General features: G+C 39.1%; 1 protein-coding gene across 7 annotated transcripts in view; it reads left to right on the top strand.

The window, feature by feature from the left end:
* The window catches only part of SPIDR (scaffold protein involved in DNA repair), a 208,036-nt gene that overhangs the window by 170,596 nt on the left and 14,442 nt on the right, over positions 1 to 22,998 (top strand). For 5 of the 7 annotated variants that reach the window (XR_015703862.1, XM_087753743.1, XM_087753734.1 and 2 more), the window contains exons 11-14: positions 9,469 to 9,627; positions 19,356 to 19,443; positions 21,797 to 21,940; positions 22,035 to 22,094. Coding sequence is in view for 6 of the 7 variants with exons in the window: in XM_087753743.1 (XP_087609869.1) it covers positions 9,469 to 9,627; positions 19,356 to 19,443; positions 21,797 to 21,940; positions 22,035 to 22,094 (451 nt within the window). In the remaining variant the exon portion in view is untranslated. The remainder of the gene's footprint in view (positions 1 to 9,468; positions 9,628 to 19,355; positions 19,444 to 21,796; positions 21,941 to 22,034; positions 22,095 to 22,998) is intronic. The other 2 variants (XM_087753773.1, XM_087753750.1) reach the window with 2 other exon arrangements.

Here is a 22,998-nt window from a genome sequence, read left to right as displayed (position 1 = left end):
TTTTTCTTGAAGGAGGAGAAAATCAGTACAAATTTAAGGGACAGATCTCTGCTTTGCTTTGCAGAAGAGATTGTTCTGTTAACAACTCATCAAGAAAGGAAAAAAAAAAGATAAACAGGATTAACTGTTTACTTTAAGTGAGCCGAAGTCTGGTTGTTTTTCCGAAGAAGAACACAATGTACTGTTGTATCTGGTTTCCAGAGTGGTGTTTATCATAATTCCTCGTGCGGTGGTTGGTAGAGTGCTGGGAAGGCTCTCCGCCCACTCGCAGCTCGCTCCCTTTCCCTCTCCCATTGAGGCCTCCGGCCAGGACTGCGAGATGGAGCGAGCTGTCCTGTGTGATCTTTACTGCCTGACATGAGCTGACATTGACCCAGAATAAAATAACAGGGACCGTTTCCTAGAACTCTCGGCGGACTGCTGAGAACTGCTACCATAACTCTTGTAAACACGCGACGCGCACACACAAGCACGCTCCCTCTCCCTCATTTAGAAACACACCTAGCAAAGGCAGCCACTACAGGAGAGTAAAGAAAAACAGTGTGAGTGAAAAACAGAAACAACAGACCCTGCGAGAAAGAGTGGAAAATTGCCTTTCTGCCAGGGAAGGGAGCCCCAACATGATTTCACTTCTGCTTTTCTTCTTTGCTCTTTTTCTGCCTTTTATTTCAGTGAATATTATATTTTTGTGCTAGTTCAGTGGGGTGATTGAAACAGCAGAATGTCTTATTGAATACAGACGCAGCTCTGTAAGAAATCCCGCAGTGTTATTATATTTCATTTACCTTTCACATGCACTGGGGAAGCACATGTGCAATGCTCTACTACCAAGAATGTGTTTTAGGATGTTCTGTGCCTGCTGAAATGGGCATTTATTTTTTTTAATGCTCACTTCATTTGGTTTTTGTTTTTTTTTTTAAAGAAAATCTTCTAGGATCCCATTCATGGTCTATGTGGTTCAGGAGTAAATCTGGTGAATCCACAAATAATACGGCCTTGAAAGATAAGCGACCCCAGTACTGCTGCTACAGTGTTCTTGCTTCCTTCCAGGTGCTGTAATTCTGTAAAGCCTTTGCCATGGGTTATGCAGGGGGAGTTGACAGTTCTCTAAGCCCTGTAGCATGGAAGAAATGGGTTGATACTGCAAGGAAGCCCTCTCTCTATATGTATACACATACATATAGATAGCCTCCTCCCCCAACTCAAATGGGATCTAGCACACAGAACAGACTTTGTGCACCTGCCCTCCTAGGTACCACCGTATTATTCAGTTATTGATTTTGGATCACCCTTTGAAGACGGGACTTTTATTCTGATTTTTTATGTATAAGGAACTGAGGCGTGGAGGAAACATAGCACGGCAAAGTTGATGTGAAATGTTGCCAGAACCAGCAACTGAATGCTGATTTTCTTGGAAAGGAGGGTGCTGAGCACCTTGCAAGAGAAGATCTTTTGGCAGCACCTCACCGACTGTTGGAATTCTTGGATGCCAAAACAATAATTACAAAGTCTTAAGATTAAAAAAATAAACAAAGAACCCCTCCTCAGATTCATAGATAAGTACTTTAAATGACTGGGTGGTAATTACACGTTATATTTGGAACATGATTTTTCTATTGGAGATCATCCATAAGAAAGACTTGCAGCGTTCAAGTCTTTGAGCCTGTAAGTTTCTTAAATGTACATTTTTACTCTTGATTAGTAAATCATGACGTACAGGAAAATAATATTTTTCTGAATTGTATACTGAAATAACCAAGGGATTGTAATGGGATTCCATGCTGAAGTAATGGTACACTGAGGCACCTGAGGAGTGTGTGCATCATTATTTTTTTTTTACCAACTACAATTAACAGCATAGTGAGTCTGAAACAAGCTGGGATGATCTGATGTGCTTGCTTTTTTGTTACCACCCAAAATTGTTTTTATTTACATAACAAGCTGTATGGAATGGATCTTAGCAGAAGGACCATAAATTACGTGCAGTGCACTGCTGTCCAGGGGAGATGCCTGGGGGATCTGGAGGGGGGAAGGCCTTACTGGTTTCTTGCAGCTGAACCTTTATACAAACTTTTAGGCAGTACTTGGGAAGTTTTTTTTCCTTAACTTTCTGTGTCTTCCAAACCAACCATCACTATAAATTTTTACTTACATGGCATAATTACTTTGGATTTAAACTATTAATGTAGAACAACTTCAGCATTCATTTATGAATATGAGATAAGTGAAGCTATTGGCTGATACTGAAAATATTTCTCAAATGCAACTCTGTAACCGTTTGAAATTGTAGCTTAGGCTCCGTATTGTGTCTGAGTGGATGTCAGGAATGTCTTTTTATGATTTTAAATGTTTTGTTTACTTTGAGTAAAATTCTGTATACAAATAAAACACACACATCAGCAGTTTAATTTGAAAGTGCACTTAGAGACAGTGTCAGATGGGAAGTTTAAAAAGTTCATTTGGTGCCGCATGAAAACTTCATCGAAGAAATGGTTTATGCTGAAAAAATTGTTGCGTGTGAAGCCGCGGTTGTCATTGCAAGTATAAAAAGCTGTCTGGTGTTTGTGCTACACCCGTTCCCGAGATGTTGTACATAGTTCCCACCAGGCGGGTGGTGTTCCACGTTTTGAGTGGGAACACGTACAGCGCTGCAGGGCTCCATTCTCTACATGCATGTTGTGCCTTATAAAGGTAGCCCTGCCGATGTGTTTGGCTCGTACAGGTCTCTTCCTACACACAAAAGCCGTTTCCCACAGAAGTGCTGCTTCTTCAGGTCATAGGCAGAAAATAGTAGGTGGAAGGATAAACCTGAATGAAGAAATGGTAAAAGCAATCAGCAAGCAGAGATTCATAAAAGACCTTATGGAAGTTGCATTGGATTCTCCAGTTTGTATTGAAGTAAGTGACTGTTCAAGGAAGTGAATAAAAATAAGCAACAGTTATTTTATAACCTCTCTCACTCTTTTTCATTTTTTTTTAACATATGCATAAAAACGTAGGGAAAACCAAGGAAAATCCAAAATGATGGGCTTGGTGTAGTTACTGGAGTGAGTTATTTGCAAAGTGTATTATATAAATACTCTGTTACACACATGCTAAGAAGTGCCTGCAAAGAAAAGATTCTTTTCCCGAGACTGGGGAGGCCTCTGCTGCATATTTTCTATTTGAGATGCTGAGATATTGAGACTTGCTCATTGCCCTGGCGATACTCCTGTCACATGTGCAGTTTCCACCAGTACTTCTGCAAGGACAGCCTGTCTCTTGCTGGAGGGAACTGGAGTGTCTGGTGTTAACCTTGTGCACTGTTCCTGCTCTGCCAGGTCCAGCACTCCTGAACTGCCTTCTCCTTTCTTTCCTGCTGTGTCCTTCCACAATTACCGAATAAAAATGTGCATGATCACAAATTCCGCTTTTCAGTAATTTTAGACCTCCAGTTTTCAAAGCAAACGATTGTTATTTTGGTCATCTCAGTGCTTCAAACCAGAGCACCAGCCTGGGTGCTAGAACCGGCTGTACTTGGAGAGAGTTATGACCAGGATTCTTCTTTGAGCTTGACATTCACCTTATAAACTGGAAGCAGCGGTGCTTGTGTTTTCCTCTGTAACTGTGTACCTCTGTAACCTATGCATAGAAGGGGCTAGTCATCATCATCATTAATTTTTATTTGTATCGTTCAGTCCATAGTTATGCTCTGTAGAGCTTCACTTGCTATTTAGTGACAGCAAATGGCATGGATTTCAAGCAGAAAATTCTCAATCTTGTGTCTCCCTAAAGAAGGCTACAGCGGGTATGTACTTTTCAAAAGGGAACGTGGAGCAGTTTGTGATCTGGTGAATAAGGTGCTTTTAAAAGGAAAATCCTTCTGGTGTTACAGGGGTGGGGGAGATGGATGGTTGTCCCTGTGTGTTTAGACCTGTGTCCTGAGCTTTGATTTTTTAGAGATAATATGGGTATGGTGAATGCAAGGAGTGCATAAGGTAGGGATAAATTAAATCCTGGTAGGGTGGTGTCCTGCAGGTTACAATTTGAATCTGAGCCATATTAGCAGGAGTTAATCTGCTCCACCTTGAGACTTGACCAGACAAGTTGCTGAATTGAAGTTGTGTAGGTAGTGTTGTGCCTCTGGTGATTAAGGGAGAGGGGGTTTTTGTTTATGTGTGTTTATGTACGTGTGCTTTATGCCTCTGCTAGGACCGCACCTCAAAGAGATAAGAAGTCCTTCTGACAAACAAAGCAGCAGCAGCAGTTGTCTCTTGGATGGTTAAGATAAAGAATGAGCAAATATCAGAGCCAGTACAATTCAGTTAGTTTTCAGGCATTTTCCCCATTCCCCCCTTTCCTTTCCTTTCAAAGAAGGAGTAACTAATGAAGTCCCTGCTGAGCCCTGCAAGGGTGGTAGCATTTGCCTGGGTGTCTTGCTCCTCACGCTGTACTGCACAGCTTAGCTATGCATGGAGAAAAGCTGCTGTGGGCCACATGGCTGTCCTCCTAGGGTAAAAGATCTGTGCATGACAACTTTCTGCTGCTTGTTTTCACAAGATTCAGTAAAGGCAATCCCTCTGTCGTCAGTCAGTTCTGGCCTCCGTGCGCTGTCATCTCCTCTGCAAGCAGATCTTCTTTTTCTTATTCTTTTCCACTAGCCTCAGGAGGCTGGAGGTGACCAAAGCTGAAGAAGGTTTTTGTCACCCTTACCTCTCCAGAAAGTCAGCTGCCTGATACGAGGCAGCAGTATGGAGAGAGATGATTTTTCATGCTTAACAAACTAATAGTAAAAGAAGGTTTTACCCTTTACTCATGAGGAGTGACAAACTAGGAGAAGGGCAAGGCAGAGTAATCCTGTAATCCTCACCAGAATTCTACTGGGAGACATTTTGCCGTAAAGATCAGCAGTCATAGAAATAATGCAGAGTAATCAGTCTCATCCTCCCTCAGCCCCCATCCTTGCTCCTGGCTATTAGCAAATTAACAAAATCTTCCCAAGCTTTTGTATGAGATTTACTGTGTCATTACTTTTTTTTAAAAAAAAAAAAAAAAGGGAAGAAGGAAAAAAAAAGGCTAATCTCTGCCTCACTTCTTATCATTCCCTATCTTCGCCCCCTTTGTTATTACCAGTGACTCATACTTCACCTTTTCCTTAGTCTGCATCTCCCACACTCACTTCTCTACTGGCTTTCCTGCCACCCCTCGCTCCTGGAGTGAATTCTCTGCTGCTTTGCATGAGAAATTTCAGTTTCCAAAACCATATTTCAAATTCAGGCCTTAGGCAGGGTTGCCCCCAAAACAGAGATGGCCCTTATTTCCTCTCTACATGAGTACCGCTGATAAAAATGGAGATGTTGCCCTTCTTTTTTTAAACAGTTCATTACTATGCATACTGACAAGGCATTGGTAAAGGTTTGTTTTAGCTGATTAACTGGTTCAGTACAAACACCCCATTTTATGGAAAAAAAAGTATTTGTGATAGATGTGTACAAAACATAAATACTGAATTCCTGGAGGCAGATACTCATTTTGGATTTGCAGCTTGTCTCATAATTTAGGTGTGGGTTTTTTCATCCTGGTAATGAGCTTCAAAGGGGGGAAAAATCATGGGACAAACTGTTCCTTTAATCACAGTTAAAAGCTAAAATTTAGTTTGCAAGAACATTTGCTACAATATGAGAGCAACACTGTAACATGGGAAAACAATACAAATGCACTTTTTTGGGAATGAAGTGAAATCAAGGAAAAAAACAATGCTGGAGAGGAAGTTAAGGCCATGAATCAACAGCCTCTGAAAGCAACTGAACTACTGTTAGCGATGCTAACGGTGCATGCAAAATCCATAAGAACAGAACCAGTTTCAGAGAATCATAGAATAGTTTACGTTGGAAGGGACCTTTAAAGGTCATCTAGCCCAACCCCCCTGCAATGAGCAGGGACATCTTCAACTCGATCAGGTTGCTCAGAGCCCCATCCAGCCTGACCTTGAATGTTTCCAGGGTCAGGGCATCTACCACCTCTCTGGGCAACCTGTTCCAGTGTTTCACCACCCTCATTGTAAAACATTTTTTCCTTATATCTAGTCTGAATCCACCCTCTTTTAGTTTAAAACCATTACCCCTTGTCCTATCGCAACAGACCCTGCTAAAAAGTCTGTCCCCAAACATGAGAACAGTTCTCCAAATGCATTGCTGAGTCTGTTGTGGGGTTCAGCTGATTTCATGGTAGTCATTAAGTAGGAAAATCAGTTGTCATTCATCATTAAATACCTATAGCACTACCTACTAAATCAGTGTGAGAGATCAAATGATGTTGAAAATATTTCAAGTTTTTGTCATCATTCATTCGTACTGTTTTAAAAGTGTGCTGAAGCAGGGAACATGTATTTGTGAAGTTCTCTTTATAGCATTAATTTGTGATATTCCTTATCTTTTAGTCTGAAATTGTGCATCTGAAGGTTACTTGTGAAATTCTGTCTTCCAAGTGAGTGAGTATATACATTTCATTTTAAATGCACGGTGCATTTGGATACTCTTAGAACAAGTGTAGTGTAGCGGATGTCTGCTCACATGTATGATCCTAATAGAGCAAAAGTACTTGGGGTCTGGTGGAAGAGGTTCTGCTGCTCTTGTGTTTTTTCATGATGCCAATAATCATGAATGCGTTACTGGTGTGAATGGGAACATCAGTGATAGAAGCCTCAAGTTACACAGTTCTTCCTTTACTTCTGTATATCGAGCTTGGTCATATGATGACCATTCTACCGTCATATGACCTGGGATGTTGTGCTGCATACACTAGACAGCTGGAGTGGGAGCTTCAGCCTCCTAATCCTGCCTGGAAAATACATCCTTGTCTAGAAGTAGTACTCCATGCAAATATGGGTTTACGTCTATGGAGTTAATTTTCAAGGAGCTGATCTGATGATGATGATGATGATGATGATGATGATGATGATGATGATGTGGCTACAGTATTTTTTTTGGTCAGGTCAGTTTCCTATCCTAGCCATTTATGCTGCCGCCACAAAGGGATGGAAGTATGCGGCCAGGGATGTGGGGAGTTGAGACTCCCATGTCTGACAGCAGCCATCTCTTTGCTTGGCTTAAAAGGACTGGGAAAATGCACTTTTAGTGACTGATGTCTTTGGCACCAACCAAGCTAATTTTATTTGGGCAATTAACATGTCCCAGAGGACTTAATATGAGCCTGGTGCCAGCTAGTCTGAGACTTACTTTGTGTTCAGTTATGTCTTACTAAAGATATGAGAAATTCCAGTGATCAGTTAAGAGACTGCTGAACTGATCAAATGTGAGACGCTAACTCAATTGGCCCTTGCTTGCTCCAAGATACGGAGGCCTAATTTTTCACAATTAACAGTCACTGAATGTTTTGTTAGCATAGGCAAAACTGTTTGCTTTGTTTTTCCTCTTCCCCTCAATCTGATTTTCAGAAATGTCCAGAGCATATTAGCTCTCTTTTTCCAAACAAAACAATAGCACGAGGAGTTTCAGTCCAATCAGTTAAAACTCAGGAGAAGTTTTTAACCGATTGCAAGGTCCTAACAAGGAAAGTGGCTGGCAGCTGTGGTTTTTCTGCTTCTGGGCTGTCGTGTTCATAGCACATCATCAGTCTTTGTTCTGTTGAGTTGGAGATGATCTTGCGGTACGAATCCAGAAGGCATCTCACGGATTGTTTTACACAGAAAATGAAAAGAATGACAGAGCTGTTGAAGACACAGGTTTGTATTGTTAGGACAGTCGCTTGCTTTCTAGGCTGGGAACACCACTCATCCCAGAGATGAGGGTATGTATCACAACAGCATTTGATTTCCTCCTGTTTGTCGCTGCTCAGGGTAGAAGCAGTGTTTCATGGCTCTAAAGGACTTCTTAACCTTGGGAGGCTGTGGAAGAATTGTGCCTAAGGTTTCTTTGCCTGGTGAAGACTCGGTGGGGGGGACGGGGGACACACTTGTAGATAGAGATAACGGGTCAAATACGGGAGCCTTCCTTTGTGTTCAGTCCTACCACTCCCTGCTCCTCAAAACCAACACCAGAATCTGAAAACTGAGGACTCTCAGCTGGTGCTTGCACAGCTGCTGATGTCTGAAAGGCTTTGGAGCTGTATCCTATGTTGAATACAGCCCTCTCAAGGGTGTAAGCCAACGTTAGACAGTTGATAATGAACAAGGAAACTGTGATTAATGGTCTTCCATGTGCCTAAGCATCCCTGCAAAAAAATACATGGATTTCTTCCAGAGAAATGTAGAAGCTCATTTCATTTAGAATGGATTTTATAAAGATATAATGACTACTGTTGAATAGTTTCAGGATACATATAATATGTTATATGATGTGCTCCAAAAGCAGTTGGAGTTGGCTTGCTGTGAGCAATGGTACTGCTCCAGAGAAGGTAATTTTGGCATGTACCTTTGAAATGAACTGAATTCTGCTGCCTGGTGCACCCCTGAGTTTTATTTAGAAATAAAGATGTGTGTGCTACCCTCAAAGGTAATTTTTGTCTCCCTTTGAAAAGTTTCCATGCTTAACTGTCTCTTTCTGGGGCAATTAAATCAATCTTGTAGACAGCAGCCTCCTTCCTCCAGCCCTGCATGACTCACGCTATCGTGGCTGCTCATCTCAGGTGCAGAATCTTGTGAAATGCATTTTTGACTATCTAAATGTATGACATCCACTGATTTTGCCTTATCAGCTATGACAGTAATATCTTCTTGAAATGCCAGCAAGTTGGTTAAGCAATACTTCCCAGCCCTACAGCCCCTACTTCCATAGATTACTTTAATCAAATTGTTTGTTTAGCAGCTTCTTTAATTACCTCCTTAAAATAGTTCCTCTGGGATTCTTCATACCCAATATTGAAAGTACTAATCTGTAGTTTCATGTTGAATTTTTGTTTGTTTGTTTGTTTTAAGAAAAATTGACATTTCACTCTTCTTTCCATCCTCAGGACTCTTCTAAAAAAAGTTATAGAAAAGTTATAGAAAAGGAAATTCTTGCTTTGCCAGTTTCAATATTTGTGATTATTACTTGTGAAATATGTTGCTTTGTTTACTTCTAAGCAGAATTTTTATATTTATATGCACACAGATGTATACATTTGCATCATTGCTCTGTCTGCATTGCAGAATTCACCTCAAGTTAGGCAAAAACTCAACCTTCTTTCTTTATAGGTACACAAACCACATAGTGCATAACCATTAGTTCATCTAATCGCCAGTGCAAGCCCTTTATGCTTTTTTTCAGTCATGCTTCTCTATTTCATGGCCCTGCTCCTGCAAATATACATGAGAAAACCTTTAACGATAATGGTTTTGTTTATTGATACGGCTATTCATTATTTGGTAGGAATTCTCCAGATATTGTAGAGGATAAGCCCTGTTTTGATGCTTGAAATGTAATTTTCAGAAATTTGCTAACTAGCCTGTTATGAACAGGAGCCACTGAGTAACAGAGGAATGTTTTGCAGGTTATGCCTCCTTGTCCAGGATGCCTATGGTATGTTCAGTGAAGTGCAGTTACAGTCCCTGAGTTCTGCAGATGACATTGAGCAGTATTGCAGGAGATGGGAAGGAAAATTCTGCTGCCTAGCTGGAATGAAAATTTTGCAAAGAACTACAAGAGGAAGGTGAGAACAATTCATGGGAGAATGCACTGCGTGCTGTGGCAGGCAGAGATGATCTATCTTGTTATTTATTTCTGTGATCAGTATTCTTTGGAACAACTGAATCGGGCTTTGTTCAATTAAATGTCCTCATTGCCATTTGGGGGACATCCAATAGTACTTTAGTCAGCCATATTCCAAAATGAACATAAATAAACTAACACACAAATATATACTTAGCAGAGCAAGGGATAGAGAAGAATTACTATGTGCAATATTTCCTAAAATATGAGTGTTTTCTTCCTCTTCAGTAGATTCAAAGACTTAAAAACAGTAGTTCACCTCCCTTTCATTGCAGAACTATTTATTACAGTATGTTTTTCTACAGTGCTGCCCAGTCTGGGTTGAAGATTCAAGCACAGACTTTCCCTTAGTATAGGAGAGCTTAATTCAGTTACGTCTGTATGGTTTTGGAAGCACAGTTTAAAAAAAAAAAATCTCACAAATCATAAAACCATTCTTATTTTGGAATAAGAGTGTCCACAAGTTTATAGAAAAATCGCTCCAGATAAATAACAAATTGACATACGGTACCTCTCAGATTTTGCTTATTCTGTGATTCCTTTTACATTCTTTGAATAAAGTAAAATATCTTAATCAAGAAAAAAAAACTTTTAAATAGATCAATTATCTTATGGTGTATCTTTCTAAGGAAATTGATATGGTGTTCACATGGGGACCTATGTAAATATAATTAGATTGGTTCAATTCTCAACATAATTTATTCATACAAGCACCCGATCTAGATAAGCCTTTGGTATTAGAATGGCTATGATATTTCTGCTGACACTTTTTTTCCCTGTTGAAAAATGCTGTTTCATCAAAACCAGAATGTTTCATGGAAACATTATCTATTTTGGAGACAATTTTGTTGGGAAGACTTCTTCAGGTCCAGAGGGAGTGAATGCTCTCTCTCTCATTCTCATTTCATGAAAACTTTCAGAAAGTCTCATTTTTGTTTCATATTGGAACAAAAAACAAATTTCAAAGCCTTGAAATGTTTAGCGAAATGGAATTGTTGTTTTCCAGCCAGCACTATTCAGTATGCTTTTCTTTTTATGTACTTGCAGTGTTAATTTTCAGATCCTTTGGATTTCAAGCCTACTTGCATTTTTATGGATCTTTAATAACAAACACGTCTTCTTATTTAATTATTTTGTTGGCTTTTTTTTCAAGTTACATTTTTTCCAAACAAATTAAATAATGGCGTTGGAATTCTGGATACAAATGAAGTTTTACAACTGGCTGCTGGTGTTTCCAGCACTCTGCCTAGCTAATAAGAGACAGACTTTTTCTAATGTAAATTGTGTTTCAAAGCAGCAGTAACTTACTTCTGGCTATTCTGAGGACGATTAGAAGACACACTGCTGAAAACGCTGGTGGCTCAGCTGGAGCTGTGCTGGTGGTAACCCTGCTAGGAAACATTAAAAGAAAAAGGCTAGCGTAGCTTCGGGGACAGTGCAGTGGTTAAAACGTGATTTCATTGTACAAGATGGGTGGGTGGGGGAATTGTTCAGGGATTTATTTTTTTCATAATTGTTTCAGCCTAAGTTCTGCTTTATAACTTGTTATTACTTTTAAGTGTTAGGACACGTTTTGTGTCATTCTAGGTGTGATGGAAACCACAGTAAAGCCATAGCTGAAATGAATATAAGGGAGTACTTATTCACACAGAGCATAATTAGGCTATAGAACTCATTGCCACTGGATAAATGGGTTTCCAGAGCCAGTGGTATATCCGAGCACATGATGGGATATGCCTGTGAGTGCCCAACCTTGGCTTGCAGCACATGAGTGAATAAGAACTACGTGGTCTGCCCTGCAAGAAAGACTGCTGCCGCCTTTTTCTTGAGAACGCCAATTACTTTTTGGAAGGAGGTGGCTTGTAAGCTGTTTGTTTCCTGGAGTCTGACAGTGGCTTTTAAAATGGATAAAAGGGAATAAAATGTAGAAAATAAGAGGGAAAAGTCATGACTTTTTTTTTTTGTGCCATTGAAGCACATGATCTGGAGAAAGCCAGGAACAGCTAATAAGATCCCATACGTGCATGTTGTCCTGCAGTCACATGGATTGTAATCTCTTTTATAGAGACAGAGTGCTTCCTCAGTCCCTCCGTGAGACAGAGGAGATTTTCATTTAACAGATACAAGAGGTTCTCAAGCTTTTTCATCAATGGACCACCACTGTTATTGTTCAAAAAAATTTCCAGGCCATCATCCATCCTCATCATCAAGTATTTAATTTAAAGTACTATTTAACGTCATTCCAGTAAATGCAATTTTAAAATCACTGTTGTAAGCTGAAGTTGCATTTAAAGGACTAAAAACCTATAATAAAGGGTATTTTACATCCAGGCAAAAACCTGGCTGTAAACCTGACTTGATCTTTGGAATGGCCCTGTACCGTAAGATGCGCTAAAGAAACTAAACCCATTTCTTCTCCCGATAAGAAAACACTTGTGTTCCAAAAGAAGAGTGGGATAAGAACTTACACAACCATGTCCTGTCTTGACCAAGATCAACCATGTGAAAAATTAGAATTATATTAATCTTACATTGAGAGAAACACTGATAATGTTGAACATTGTTTTTGAACACCCATATGCTTTAACAAGTACTAGGGTCTCGTACCGGGTCATTTGAAGGTCTTTCATGGATTTAGGGGGTTTTCAGAACAAGTCCCGTAACCCACGTAAAACATACTCCGCAAAACCATCCCTGCAAGAAATCCTTCCCTTTGTAGTTCGGTAGAAGAAGTGATGTTTCCCTTTGCAGTCCAGTTTCTGGCAATCCTGTTAGACAGACGGGCATGGCTGGGTCATGGCAAAGTCAACATGGCTTGTTCAGTCTCTTATTTCCAGCAGTTCTTCTAGTCCCTTTCATGAGGCTGTTGAATAAGGTAGGAACCAGTATGGTAGCAGCTGAATTAACACCACGTATGTGGTTCAGTGTTTCTTGACACCTTTTCTCTTCACCCTCTCATTCATACTTGTCTCCTAGCCTTTCCTACAACTGTTCCCTGGTCTGCACACTTAATATCAGCAGAAAAGAAAGATATGGTGCTTTAAAGAGAGAAGATGGAAAAGTGTTCATTGATCTGCCGCTGGTGGTGTTGGCTTTCTAGAGGTGTATGTTCTCTCTCTTGTCTTCCCACTACCTCATATGTCAGTCTTATAAATTCAGCCCCTTGAGAAAAAGGAAGTGAGATTTTGTCAGTGTACTGCTAGAGGCAGGAATTTTAGTTAAGAATCTGTATGCAGTACAACTAACATGTAACCCCCCTTATTTTAATAGATCCCAGGCGTGTTTCAGGTATGTCCGGTATAACCAGTAACTAAATGGATGCAATTAGATGCAGGGACCGAGCATTCACTAAAACGCCTTGGGAATAAATAATCTATAAATTGTCATAGGCTGCTGCTTCCTACCAGAAATTAATTTCAATGAGCTGAGATAAACTTTGTAGTTAGATATCTGTCTCTATCGACAAAAATGTTAATTTTATGTTTTTAGCCCTGACTGGAGTTCCACACAGAATAATAATCTGGATTTTGACAGTTCGTGTCTTTTCACCTGATTTGCCAAGCACTGAGTTTACTGCTAAGTATAGCAGACTTAGCTGCTTCTCTTTATGCTTTCTTACAAGGCAGAAAGATGAAGAGTTTCTATTCAGCAGAACAGAAAGATGACACCAATTTAAAAATGGGGGGGGGGAAGAAATGATTTAACGTAATACATAATTAACACAGGGTGTCAGTATCAATTTTGTCCCTAAATTGAAAAAGCACTTAACAAGTTTCAAAATAAGATGCAACTGTTGCATGGATAGTGCTAAAATCCACACTTACGTTGGACAGGGTAAAATACTTTGAAGGATACATCAACTCATAAGCTTTGGCACTTGACCCAACCTTGAATTCATGGCAGGTTGTACTATCTGTTGCATTTTCCACTACAGTAAGTAGACTCTGAATATTGAGTTCATCAACCAGTGTTATGTTTCTCTGAGAAAATTCTGCGTTTTCAAATAAAGTTGGTTTCTGTTGTTTGTCATATTAAATTCTCAAATGTTAGGCACTGAAATGTGAAATCTCCCTGTATTTGTCTGTAGTGTTGGTCACTATTGTGCCTGAGGGTTTGCTTTCTTCTTTTTAAGTCCTATACTTCTCTGGCCTCTCTTTCTCTCCTTTTTCCTCTACTCTTCACCGTATACTTTCTCTTCTTTTTGCTTTACACTCAGAAGAGAGGACCACTGCTAACTGCTATAGGAGAGTGTTTCAACTGCTAGACGTTGACAGGAAATGTAATAGTAAGAACCCTCCGCAGAGCAAGGAAGTCATAACTTCCTTCCTTTGGTTTTCCCTCCTCCAAAAAGACTGCCATCTAAAAGAGCCACCCACATCTCTGAGGTTTTGAGGTCCTGAAACACTTCAGTAACTGCTGTGGTTAAAAGTTGAGTTCCATTTAAAGCACAATTTAAGTAATCGCATTGAAGTTTTGAATGTTTACATTACTTTTTTATTATTTTTGATGACTGCTTATGCATCAGAAATCAACTTTTTTTCCTGAGTTTTCTTCTCTTTAACTAGCATAGTCTGCTGCTTGTATCTTCAGTGCTTCTGTCATTAATCTGTTTAGTAACCAGCACTGGAGAATAACATAGGTGTATCTATATTGAATCAAAACTACTTTTATATATTATTTCAGTGTTTTAATGTAGCATATGTAATTTCTAATGTACTATAGAAAATTGAGTTACTAAAGTATGTGAATAAATTGTTCAACAAAATAATTCCCTATATCTAAACAAAACTCAGGGAAAAAAGCCAGCAACCCTTCCTGCCTGTTTGTATTTTTGACTGAGATGCTGGTTTAGTAGGCTTAGATTTTTACTTTAGGATTTTGTTGCTTTTATTACTCAAGTCTGAGAAAATGTGGTGTTGTGTAGCTTGTGCACTGCAAGATCTTAATAGGTCAATTAAAGGGAGAGCTAGCCTACAGTATCAGCTTCATATTTGGATTGCTTGTCTTTTGATAGTTGAAGCTTATGCAGTCTAGGTGATTATTACTAATTTCTTTTTAGCTTTGAGCAAAGACATGTTTCATGGAATTGCTTTATTTTCGGGTTCTTCATAATTGAGACTGATACTGCCAAAAGAAAACTGTTCCATTTTAGACTAAAATTAGGAGAGTAGGAGAGGAGGAAACAGAGAAGTGCCAAGTCTTGAGTCCTCAGAGCAAAGCTGTGGAAGACGTTGGAGGAGAATCCTAGCATCTTTCTTCCTGTCCCCTACTGTAAACCTTACATAGTCTTTCTTCTTTTCTTAGTTATGGGCATTTTTTTCCTTCTACTTTCTTTGATATTGCTGCTGTTTTCTCCCTGCAGTAATCTTCCCCTGAACCTGTGGTATGATTATTAAAATTGAAAAATCCCCCAAACTATAAGCTGTAACGTTAAAAAGTTGAATCAGGCATGTCGCACAGAAAGTTCTTGGACCAGAACTGTAGATGAAACTTCATGCTTTTGAGAGAAATAAACAAAATCTTCTCAGTAAGTTATGAAATAAGTTGTCAGATCAAAGTCAGTGAAATACAATTTTGAAAAATCAAAATTTGAAGTTGTTTGATCTTTGTAGTATAGCTTGTAGTGTGAAAGGAATGAAATGTCCATAGGATCAGAGTAGATGTACCGAGACTGTAGATACTGGTTTATCACTTTACTGGGTCGAAATATAATTACTATGGCTTTTCTCTTTAATTTGTATGTTTTTATCAAAAATCATAGAGCAAACATGTATATGCATGTGTATGTATGCCATTTGACTTTGCAGTGAAGGGCTAGACAAGCCAGGAAGGTTACAAGTAGAAGGTGACTTCTGTCTCCTGCCGAGCTGTGAAACTGAGAAGGAAGGTGGTTAGGTGAGCAGATGAAAGCAGCTGCTTCTGTACAGGGCAGCACAGTCATCACCTATGGCGAGAATCGTGGGGAGGGAGAAGCAAATGCTATTTTATTAGTATCATTCACTATCTTCCAGTTATTTTTTTATGGAGTAGTTTAAGACAATTTGTTAAATAGGACAGGATTAATTTCTGCACATGCCACCTGTATATTTTGCATTTTCTCAGACATGTATTTAGCCTGTTTAAGAGTATGAAATATTTAAAATTCTCTGACTGCTGTCTGGGTATGCAACAGGCAGTTTGCATTTATGGCTACGCAGAAAAGACGTAACAAAGTTCAGCAAGCAAAATTTAAGTTGAGAGGAATGCCTTTTGAGCACACTGGATGATAAAAATAATTAAGGATACTAAAAAGAATTATTTTGCATATTATGTATACATACGTATGTCCCTGTGTGTGTATGTACGTGCACACACACACATATATAGAAGTATCATTATATATCAGCAAAGCTTGAAGATGTGGATTACAGAAGAGAAGAGTACCTGTATGTAGAGGACTGCCTGTCATAAGTCCGTACTTCTGTGGAAGTCTATACTCTAATGCTCCATTAGAGTCACTGGTGGCCTTGCTATGTTGGTGATAAACAGTGGACATCAGCATATTTAGTATGGGACAAAACAATTTTTACCAAACATAGATTTCAGTTTAGCATGGGAGGTAGGGGGTTGAATCTGTCATTTAGAATCTGATAGATGATCTCTGTCCTCCTGGTATGGATTCAGTCTTTTTTTCTTTTTTTGAAGAAAAGTTATAGAATATTACAATAGAGTCCTTGTCTCTGAAATAAAAAAATGTTATTCAAAATACTTTACATGTTCTTTTTTTTATCCTCGAGCTTGTTTCTTCTCACTTCTTACTGTGCTTTTCCCTTTTTAGAAGTCTGTCCTTTTGCGATCAAAATTATTTTATTTTTTTTTTTAAATAGTGACTAGTAATTACACTCACAGAGCAGAATTTTAGAGTTTTTATTTTGTCTTCTGTAGCCAGAAAGGCTCTATGTGCACATGGGGGTTAACCATGTCCCTTCACTGTAGCACAGAGCTGGCTGTTCATCTCTTGTCCTGACTCTCTAGCTGAAGAAGGATACACATATTGGATAAAATACACCCATCGTTCAAGTCAGATTGAAGTGGGATTTGAGTGTTGCTTGACCAATAAAGAGAGTGGATTTTATTCTTTCTGTAAGAATAATGATTTTCTACAGAGGAGGACACAATGTCTTGCCTTTTCTCCACTGTTATTGCCCCCGCCTCATTCCCCCTTCTGCTAAGTCAAAGTCCATAAGAGTAAAGAGAAAGTTAAATTTCTTGGAGGCAAATAAATGGGTGGAGCAAGAGGGGAGCTTCTCACCAGGGACACTGACCCCTAGGGCACATCAGTGACAGCTCCAGGAGCGAACATCCCCTTTGGTAGAGAAGGATCCCAGCAGAACGTGATTTGGAATGTGCAGAGCCTTGGGGTAGCAAATGGCCTGGCTGGTGTCAAAGAAAAGGATGGGGCTAAGATGTCCGGGAGACACTCTCTACACAACACTGCTCCTCTGCCTGTTTGTAAACAAATACTGTCATTTACTAATAATTAAGTGCTCCTGGTTCAAGCAGTAGATGACCTTCTCCAAAAGGACACAAGCAATTGAAGAAAATGTACTGTATGTCAATAGATATTCTGATATGGGGTAGCAAGCTGGAAGAGAGCTGAAGAATAAGGGACAGCTTCATGTCCCTTGTGCAAATTTAAAAATACAGATGAGGGATCCGTGTACAGTCTGTGTGGAGATGTGATTATACCTGCACTGCAACAACATAGCTTATTTGCTCTAAGCTGATAAGTATGTGATCTCTGTATGCACACACAGGCGCAGAGTGTGTGGTATGTTCACACCTGTGCTCTGCCCTTGCCCTCACGCTGCATGTCGTGTGAGGAGGCCACTTGTGCAACTGCCTGAGTTGTATGGAAGGCTGCGCTCTCTTTTTCTAACTCTCCTTTTTCATGTCCCAGTTAGCAAGACCAGTTTGTTCCAGTGGGCATTGGCCCTCCTGTGACTGTAGAGAGGATATCGTTCTGTACGATACAGGACAGAAAATGTCGCCCTGATCGAGGATTCAAGAAGTGGTCAATTTGCTGTAAAGTCTCTTTAATACCCAAGAAGTGTTACTTTGTATGTTGTAATGTTCCCACTGTTGAAGAAAAAACACACACACATAAAACCCCAACAGCCTCTGAGCTCAGCCTTCTCCTTTTCCAGACTCAGTGATGATGCCCTGTAAGTCAGGAAGTTCATTTCTGTAAAAGAGCAGCACATTTGTGTTTCTCGTCTGTTCATTAGTGTGGAGAACATGATTACAGATAGCAACATCGTCTCTTTAATCTGCCAGCTTGTTATCCGAATTGTGAACCACAAGCTTTATTCCACAAGATCCAGTCTGAGATTTACGTTCATAAAACTTCTTACAGTGCTGGTCCAAAGGCGTCACTATTAACACTGAATCATAGCCGATACCTGGTGCTTTATGAGAAAACATGGGAAGAAATTTACTGCCTATAGACTCCCAAAGTCTAAGCGCTTAAGGATCCAGAGAAGGACTAGGGAAATACAGAAATAAATAAGCTTAAGCAGAAGTGAGCTAAAAGCAGAACTTTAAAGGAGGGTTTCTGTGACCCGTTGAAGAGAAGCAGCATATTGCAACGTGCCTCAGCCCTGTACCAGAGTATGCCTTTTCCTTCTTCTAAACAGTTGAGTTTAGAAGCTAATATTACTTTTAGCAAGTTTTGGACTTCGTTTTTTTGAGCTGTTTCAGAAATAGAGGCTTTCTTAATTGGAGAAACAGACAACTTTTTCTTGGAGGCGTTGTGGGGTTAAAATCCAGATCTCTGTCCTTCGACTACACAGAACAGAGAACTAGGACGAGATAACTGAGAGCTTTGACTCAAAAACGCATGCCTCTTCAAGTTGGTTGTCTGTAGCTATTTCCCCTCCCTCTGCTGTTTTCGTGGCCTCTCCCTCGGATGTTCCTGCCTGTCCTGCAAGGATGCCGTATCAGCTGACGCGGCAGCCACTGGACAGCTTGCACGCTAAAGCTAAAGAGTCCGTCGCATTTTTCCCTTAGTATGCTGGGCTGTTCATTTTATGTTTATTTCTAAATTAAAAGTGGGAAACTTGCAAAATAAATAAATAAAAACCGTACCTAAATGAGCAGCTGTGTAGGAAGGAGACCATCATCTGCACATGTACTTAAGATAACAAAATCTTGCCTGTTTCTCTATATCTGATAATTGCTGACTTTCCTGAAAGCAGTTGCAATCAACTGTTAGAGCAAAGCAAGAAATGAAAATGTTAGAAGCAAAACTTTTTTTTTTAAGTCTATCAGTTAAAATAGTTAAAAGCTATTTTTTAAAAGAAGTTGTACTGGTACCTGTGTCCTTCCCAAGCTAGCATTTACCCCAGTTCCCCTGATGTTATCATGTAGCAGGCTGTTCGTGGCAAAGGATTAAATATGACTTGCTTGTCACTGAATGTGATGCATGCCTTCCCTCCCTCTCCACCCCGCAGCAGAAATGATGGAGATTTAATTAGACCAAATCAAAACCAGCTTCCAGAAAACAAATATAATTTGAAATTGTTTTCATAATCATGCAATGGTTTAAATTATATTTCTTAATGAATCTTTTTAATATAATATATAACACTAGAAAACATTTTAAACCTGATTTTATTGGTCTTTTTGAAGGGCATTAGGACTTTTTAGCCTGATAGACAGTCTGTGGCCTCCAGTAGTGCCTGTAAAAGTTCCTGGACAAAGTCAAGACTCTGAAATGGTAAGTCTTGTTATTATGGAAATGTATTTTTTCACTCACAACTACTATTTTTGTTGGTAGTGTACTCGTGTTTACTTTGGGAATCAGATTCTCTCCCTCTCTTTAGCTACTGAATTTTGTTAATACTGATTCTGGCAACTTCCTAGGCTAACCCAAAGCCCTCTGGATCAGCAGCATCTTTCCAAAATGATGCAATTAGCCCCTTATTAATCGTCTAGAGCTAGAATGGTAGGATGTCCAGACAAATTATTCCTCTCCTCTCATTGCAGGAGGAAAAAGAAGTTAGATAGCATGGAGCCAGCTGAGAAATCTATATACAAGGATATTAACTCGTTCTTTGAAGCACTTTTCAGCCTTAGATTCTAAAGCATTTTTCTGAAGATTAACTTCTGTGAGGACAGACTGACTGTTGGAATCAGGTCTCTTACTAGTTAGGACGATTTTGACTGATATTTGTCTCGTGTGAAGGCAGTCAAAGGATGAACACAAAAATAATCTACTAAAAAGTAATGAATGTTTCTGTGATTTTAGGGGATGGGGAGGTGTTAAAATGGATTTAAAGTACGCTACTATACATTTGCAAATCTAAAATTGCATCTTTAGTTTTCCTTTAATTAGCTTATGTATTTGAAAAGGAGTTCTGTCATATCAAGTGTCATTTTGGCAAGACAAGATCATTTGAGAAGCTTCTGGGTAACCAAGTGCTTGTGCTGTCCTGCTGTTCTTGTACAGGTGTTCTTTGGGGAAAATGTGTGTGGTATTAAAAATTTGTGTTAGAGCCTAGGGGAGTCAATCAGGATGCAAATTCTAGAAAAGAAGAAAAAGCTGGAAATAAACAAGTTTCAAAACCAGGGAACATTAAAGGTGGATATTACCAGCTATTTCTAAAGTCTGAGAATCTTTTCTCTGCCATGTAGAATGTTCTTTGCATTGTGCAGGGGTTTATGTTGAAGAATAAAAAGTTCAGACCTTGGTTACATACAAAACCAAGACTGAAACTGAGTGAAACGGCTGTTCTCTCCTTGACTCTCTCTTTCATCTAGACATTTCGGAAATCTCAGAGGAATGGATTGTTTTGTGCATTGAAATAATGTGGACAACAGAATGGGAATATCTATGGATGGAGCAAAGCTCTTAAATGTTGTTCAGTGTTGTTATGATTCTCATTTGTTCTTCATTTTCTCTATTTTACTAGCAGTCTAAAAATGGAGGAAACTTTCCATAATCGTGTAATTTACACTTCTGTCATGGGTTTGAAATACTAATTCATTCCACAGAGGATCAAGACTTGCATTCTACTGCTGCAGGTTTTTGGCTGAGTGGAGTTTTTTTCAGTTGAGATACATTTTTCTTGATACAAACAGTATAGTTTCATGCACAGTTTTATGGAAGAAGTTTTATACATAGGTACATAAATAATATTGCCAGCACGCTGATAATATTGTGGGGAAGAGATCTGCGGAACTGATTTCTTTTGAGCCATATGTACATTCAAATACCTTCTTTAGTGCTGTCAGAGGCAAACAGAATTTGAGTTGATGTCTTTTGCTTTTTTTTCTCCTTATGCAGATTTATTTTTTAATGGGTAAGCAGCTGTCTTTAATAGATTCATATTTCTTTTATTAAATGAAATGCTTTATTAACAACAAACATCGCTAGAAGAATATGTTACCATATCCACAATAAAAATTATTTTCTAGCATTGTCTTTTTTTTCCTGAGAAGTCTTTCTAGTTTGGGACCTCTTCAAGTGGTGATTGATAAAGTTGTTACGTCAGGGTGCTTTTTAAGGGGGAAAGAAAAATCTGGCATAACACAAAGAGAGCAGTTCTTGTAGCTGTTGCGTTCCTGTTCTTCATTATCTCTTTGTGCTGTTCTGGTTTTACTTTGGCAGCTTTAAAAGTTCGTCAGCTGTTTACTATCACAAAAACCCACCCACATGCGAAAGTCCGCAAATCTCAGAAAAGTTACGGATGTTAAAAAAAAAAAAAAAGAATAATCAGGGCACTCCTACCACGTAATAAAAAAGTGCAAAACCAACAGCAAGCACCTTGAGATAGTCGAAGTGTTTGCCAAGTGTGCCAAATCATGAGATGGTTTTTGTGATGAGGATCAATGTCAGATTATGGAAAGAATGATACGCACAAGCTGATTTCACTTATAACTTGTGAATGTCGGTTTATTAACTCAACTTCTACTTCAGAGAGTCGTTGTTATTAACCATATAATTTTGTTTTCCCATCCCTCTTAAAATGTAAATTGCGTGGTTCGTTTTGGCTATTATTATAAAAGCCGACTGGCCAAATTAAAATGCCTTTTTTAAGGTCACATTTCTTTTCCTTACTTTTTAATAGATGACAACTAATCTTCCTCCTCCCAGCTTCTGTTATATTCTTACTGTTCAGTCTGGTGAAATACATGTGGAAGTGGATGAGGAAGAACAGATTTCTAATTTGTACCAGCCACCAGCTGTTCATGGTCTAAAGGAAATTCTTCAGGTAATCTGCTTTACAAGTCAGATAACAAATACTTTGTACCAGTGGATTTCTGGAATCATGTTTGTCTCATTCCCTGTTTTTGTACTATTTTCAGATCGATGGTTGTAATGAACGTTGTAGCTTTTGGGCACAAGTGCTGTATCTAAGGCTGCAGGTAATCTTTTCACTTAGCAATGAATTCAACATAAAATCAACATAATGTTTATGTGAAGAAGCCAGCATTTATCTTGTTTAGGGGAAAACCCAAAACCTTCCCGAATTATCTTCAAGAGCTGTATGAGCAGAATTATCACCAAGTCTAAAATGCTTGTGAATGGGTAAAATGAACTGCATCTCCAGTTTCAATACCATCCGCTCTAGAAATTGAATTGTTTCTGAATAAATCGCTATCTGACCAGAGGTAATATTTCACCCTAGTAAGGGAGCTTGCAGGAAATTCATTGAGACTGTTTATAGCTAAATGCTATCCTTAGATACATAGCGAAAAGTTCCCAGTCAGTTGAGCGTCTGGGAATAGAATTTCACAGATGATAGTTATATAAAAATACAGTTTTGCTCTTTGCGTGCAAGTTTGTGGACTATTTTTGTTGACTTCAATAGAAGCCCCTCAGGCGAAGTTTGCTTTTATGCTCCAGTTACTAGAAAGGAGGAACTCTTAGGTAAATACATCTGCCATCCATACTATGTTGGAAAACTTATAATTGTGTTTTATTTATTTGTTTCTGAATAACGCTACAATTTTCTTTCAAAATGTTGCTGACTCCCTCAGTAGTTAAAGGAATTTTTTGTTGCTGATTTATTTATTTTTTCCTGGCGACTGGATCCTCAGTACAGCCAGCACTGAATGCTGGTGGAGAATAATTTGCAATTGTCCATCAGCTCCACAAGAAACAAAGTGTGAATCAAAGCATATGAACCAAAGACAAAGAAATTCCAGAAAGGCCAGCAAAATAGCTGGAGATGCTTCCCACCAGTGTAAGACATAAATTTAATTTAGGTCTCGCCCTTTTGCTTCAAAAGCCAATGAGTTATGATTTGATTTTTAGACAGGGAGTACT

This window comes from Nipponia nippon, unplaced genomic scaffold (assembly GCF_047370975.1).
Source record: "Nipponia nippon isolate SJK-2023a ecotype South Korea unplaced genomic scaffold, ASM4737097v1 scaffold_1, whole genome shotgun sequence".
NCBI classification, from domain to species: domain Eukaryota; kingdom Metazoa; phylum Chordata; class Aves; order Pelecaniformes; family Threskiornithidae; genus Nipponia; species Nipponia nippon.
This window is presented reverse-complemented; position numbering and strand designations above follow the sequence as displayed.